This window comes from Diuraphis noxia, unplaced genomic scaffold (genome assembly GCF_037042655.1).
Source record: "Diuraphis noxia isolate RWA-SAM2 unplaced genomic scaffold, SU_Dnox_SAM2 contig0001, whole genome shotgun sequence".
In the NCBI taxonomy this organism is placed as follows: Eukaryota; Metazoa; Arthropoda; class Insecta; order Hemiptera; family Aphididae; genus Diuraphis; species Diuraphis noxia.
The window spans coordinates 60691013-60696152 of record NW_028301711.1 but is presented as its reverse complement, the minus strand read 5'-3'; the positions used below and the strand labels follow the sequence as shown (position 1 = coordinate 60696152).

The following is a 5140-nucleotide window of genomic DNA, read 5'->3' as shown; positions in this document are numbered from 1 at the left end:
ATGACTAGTAAATAATAAATTAATTGTACATGTTGACATATATCACTAAAAATAAGTTTACACATAACATATTATAATAGTTTTAATTTATAAAAATTCACTTAATAACCAATTTTTAACAATTGTTTTAATTAATTTAATATTATTACATTCTGAATTACAATGATCAAAAATATTTTTTTTAATATTTAAAGGTAAAGAGTTATACATAACTGGACCTTAGTAATCAATAAATCTTTGACTGAATTGTTTATTTGTGTACTTAATACCAACATCATATGCCCTGAATTCTCTTTTGTTTTCAGATTTATGTATACACTGTTTAGAGATATTAACAATTGCAAAAAACTTATACAGCACTTTAACTGGTAACACTCTTAAAGTTTTGTAATTAAGTGAAGATGAACCTTGTCTCTCTTTTTTATCTAAACATATTCTAACCGCTGAGTTCTGTTGTACTATTAGAGGAGGTCTTATTGCATTATCCGTACATCCTCCCCAGATTATTAAACCATATTGCATAATAGACTTATACAGGGCCTCATATACAGTACGCATGACTTCCATAGGTAGAATTTTGTTCAATTTATAGAATTTGAAAATTACAGATCTCAAGCGCATTACTGTATTTTCAATATGTATATTCCATCTCAAATTAGAATCTATAATAACACCCAAATACTTTGTACGAGTTACCCTTATTATTTCTTGACAATTGCAAGTATTAGAGTTAATATTACCACATGTATGTATAAGAACATTATTTATGGGAATTAAGGTGTTATTGATAGAGAAAGCAATTAAATTGGTTTTATTAAATGTTTAAGGTTAGTTTTTTACTGTTTAGCTCTTAGAATATTCTATTTAAACCTATTTTAGTTTCTCCTTTACTGTTTCCCAAGACTTTCCGGCAGTGGCGTATTTACGGGGGGGGGGGGGGATATGGGGGATAGATCCCCCCCTTGACCTTTTTTTTTTTCCTAGGTAGCTAAGTTGTCTCATTTTCTCTAATATTCTTAATATGATATAATTATAAGTGAAATTACTTTCAAGCATGTATGTTTAATAAATGTTCTAGTCGTGGTAATTGTAGTAATTGTACCGCTCTGATAGTCTGATATACTAATCGCCACTAATCGTTGGCGGCATGTACGACTATCAGGCAACAATAACTATACCTATATTATGGTGTACTGTATTTTGTACGTTTCTGCGAATTATTTTTCATGCAAGAGTGTTTATAATAAACCCGATAAGCAATCGGTAAACAAAACAAAATGACCATGAATACCGTGGATTAACCATAGGCCGGGTTTATTTTTAGAAAATTTGTTACTAGTAGATTTATGGCTAATCGCTAATGTATAGCGATTATAGATATTATTATTACATTATATTTTATCGTATGATATCGTGATTTGTGAAAAGTAGATATTTACGGTCGTTGGACGTTGACGGATAGCGAGTAGCAACGCCATTCCGAGTACTGACTTACTGCCGAATTAACTATTGTTCGACTTTTATTTTTTTCGTCTTGTTAGTTGTAACTGTGAAGTTTTAAGACAATAATACAATATGAGTAATACTCAAAAACAAAAAAACACTTTATTTTCTTATTTTAGTACAAATAAAAAAATTTGTTTGGAAAATGATGAGGTAATTATAAAAATTAATAAAATAATTAATTAAAATTATAAATTGTCATTAATTGTCTTTTTTTATTAATTTGTTTATTTGGCTATTTAGGCTGCATCTGAAGAAGAAGAACATGAGTTATTGCAATCCACATCAAAACCTATTACAAATATAAATGATATTGGTAATATCGTTGATAAATCGTTTTTAAAAGATGCCGATACAAAACTTGTAAGTTTCTTTGTTCCTTACTAATTTTACATCGTTTATGATTTAAATACATTTTTATTCAATATAAATTCAGCAAATTGATTTATAATAAAATTTAAAAAAAGTTCTTCTGTTCTATAGGTGCTTACTAATCTGTGGGTCCCAGATACAAAGTATAACTTTCCTATACTTGAATGCAATAAAAAACGTGGACTGAAATTCCAACATAAGTGGCTTCATGAATTTAAATGGCTTTGTTATTCAGAAATTAAAAGTGGTGCTTTCTGTAAACACTGTGTTTTATTTGCAAAGAGTGGTGGTGTTGGAAGTCAATCTTTGGGAAACTTAGTAACTGAATCCTTTACAAACTGGAAAAAGGCTAAAGAGGTTCTAATTTATTTTGTAATTTGTAATCACGTAATTTTTTAACAAATGATAAAATGCTTTCCAGGTTTTTCGATATCATATGAATTGTAAATATCATTTGTCAGCAGTTCTTGATTCTGAGCATTTTTTGAAGGTTTTAAACAAAGAAGAACCATCTATAATCGAACGAATTGATCGAAATAGGTATTATTATTTTTATACCATAAAATAAATTTAAATACATCAAAATAAGTATATATTTATTTTTTTTTTTATTGGTTTTAAGGCTTCAACAACTGAGGTCATTAGCCTGTAGGTTGGTAGGGTTGTTACAGTAGGTGTTACACGTGGGTGCATTTGGCAGAATTTTTAATGGGGCACCTGTAGGTTTCTGCCATGCCCCGGGGTGGGGGATATATTTTATTTTATTATATTATAATATGTATTATATTTTGTGCCAACTACCTAGAATGACTCAAGTTGAAGAAAACCGCAAAAGACTTAGACCGATTATTGAATGTATATTATTATGTGGCAGAGAAGAATTAGCATTACGTGGTCATAAAGATTTTGGTAGCATTTCAGTTGATGGTGAGTTTATATTTATAATGCATTTCTTGAATTATTTGAGATTATTTTGTTCAATTTTTAATTGTATTGTTATTAGAAGATGCTTTGAGACAAGGAAATTTTCGGGCCATACTTAAATATAGAGCAAAAGGTGATGATTTTTTACGAAGTATTCTTGAGGGTCCAGGGAAAAGAAATAAGTACACCAGTCCAACTATCCAAAATGATATAATAGAGTCCTGTAATACAATACTATTGAAAAAAAGTGAACGAGTCTAAATGTTTCTCGGTACTTGCCGATGAAACCACAGATATTTCAACAAAAGAACAGCTTGCTATTTGTGTAAGATATGTCAGTGATGATAACATGTTGCATGAAGATTTTTTACAATTTTTTGAGATTGAAAGTCTGACTGGTGAAGCTTTGGCAAATTCCATATTAAATGGTAATCATGATTTATACTATAGTATTAAATAATAACTGTTATTCGTACATATTTGTATAAACTACTTAGTTATTATCTTTTTTCCAATATTAAGTGTAAATTACAATTTTGTTTTATAGGTTTAAGCAAATGTGGGATTGATTGTAGTTATTTGCATGGACAGGGCTATGATGGGGCCAGTAATATGTCTGGGCAATTTAGAGGTGTACAAAGTATTGTTAGGTTAAAATATCCAAAAGCAGTTTATGTCCATTGTTCAGCACATTCACTGAACTTAGCTGTATCAACAGCTAGTGGTATTAGACCAATTAGGAATTGTTTAGGAATAATTGAAAAGGCCTATCAGTTTTTCAATACTCCAAAAAGAAATTCTATTCTTCTACATGAGATTGAAAATTCAGACCACGAGCCCAGTGTAAAACAATTAAAACGACTATGTGCTACCCGTTGGGTACAACGGTATGATGCAGTGAACGATTTCTCTGAGCTCTATCCATTCGTTCTTAAAGCATTAGACACAATATGTGATTGGAAAGATCCAGCAGACGCCTCTATGCTTAAACATTCTATGGAAGATACCGAATTCTTAATTTCGTTTTATATAGTTTAGGTATTCATAAATGTTTCAATTTTTTACTATACAATTTATAACCTACTTAGTGTTTTAATTAAATTTTTTTTTCAGTTCCTATTTTCTTTTTGTCTTCCTCTATGTAAGCAGTTACAAAAAGTACAAATAGATTTAAAAAAAACTATAGCTATAGTTGAGAATGTAGTAATCACTCTGAAGGCCATTAGAGACAATTACAAAACCGAATTTAGTCAAATCTATATAAATGTTAAAGTAAATAATTAAAAAAAAATAGTTTCATTGTGTTCAAATTTCAAAATGTTTAATATTTATCTTCTAGATGGCTGCAGACAATGTTGGTATTGAATTAAAAAAAAAGAGAGTCATTTCAAAACAAACTTTGAGAGATAATCCAAATCTTCTGGATTGTTCCATTGAACATTATTATTGTGTTACAGTATTTTTACCGTATGTCGATTACTATTTAATGCAATTGACTGAGCGATTTATTAATCATAAAGCTATATTTGAAGGTAAATATATTATATGTATTATATTTAATATTTATACACTTTTTTTTAGAATTTGCAACTTTATAGGTTTTAATTGCATTTTCCAATCAGAATCACTTATGGTAGAAATGGAAGATATTGTTGCTTTTCAAAAGCTTGTTGAGTTTTATTCATCAACAATTGACCAACACTCTAGCATTGCTGAATTAAAGATGTGGAGAGTTAAGTTGGTGAATGAAAAAATTGTATTCACCTCTGGGTTACATGCGTTGGATGTTTGTGATAAAGAGTTTTATCCAAATATTCATGAACTCTTGAAAATTTTTTGTACATTGCCTGTATCGACTGCTACACCTGAACGATGTTTTTCAAGTTTGGAGAGGATTAAGTCTTACCTAAGAAATAGTATGACAGAAGTAAATATTTTATCAATTTTCTTATTTAATACTGAAATATAATTATAAATTAGTAATTATTTTATACTTTGTTTATAAGAACCGACTTAATGGGTTGGCTTTATTGGCATGTCACCGGTCGATACAAATCATGCCTGATGAGGTTATCGATGAACTGAGCATCCAAAAAAACAGAAAATTGGATTTTGTATTGTAACTATATATTATATATATATATATATATTTTATTATTATTATTATTATTATTTTTTTTTTTTTTATCGTATTAAACACGGGATTGGTGCTAGTATGAAATTATAATAAATGCTATTAGGTACTTATATATTATTTGTGTTAATTTTTATTTTGCCTTGATCCACACTAACCTCAATAGGTAACAAGTTAGGGGATTTTAAAAATGTATATTATGTACGG

At 28.9% G+C, this 5140-nt stretch overlaps 1 protein-coding gene across 1 annotated transcript; it reads left to right on the top strand.

Annotated features, from left to right (window-relative positions):
- The first annotated feature begins 2311 nt into the window (after positions 1 to 2311).
- Positions 2312 to 4922, top strand: LOC149061108 (52 kDa repressor of the inhibitor of the protein kinase-like). The gene is made up of 8 exons (XM_089216478.1): positions 2312 to 2415; positions 2681 to 2802; positions 2879 to 3227; positions 3347 to 3837; positions 3913 to 4071; positions 4139 to 4331; positions 4398 to 4726; positions 4806 to 4922. The coding sequence occupies exons 6-8, from the start codon at positions 4139 to 4141 to the stop codon at positions 4920 to 4922; spliced, it is 639 nt and encodes a 212-aa protein (XP_089072604.1). The 5' UTR covers positions 2312 to 2415; positions 2681 to 2802; positions 2879 to 3227; positions 3347 to 3837; positions 3913 to 4071.
- The last annotated feature ends 218 nt before the right edge of the window (positions 4923 to 5140 follow it).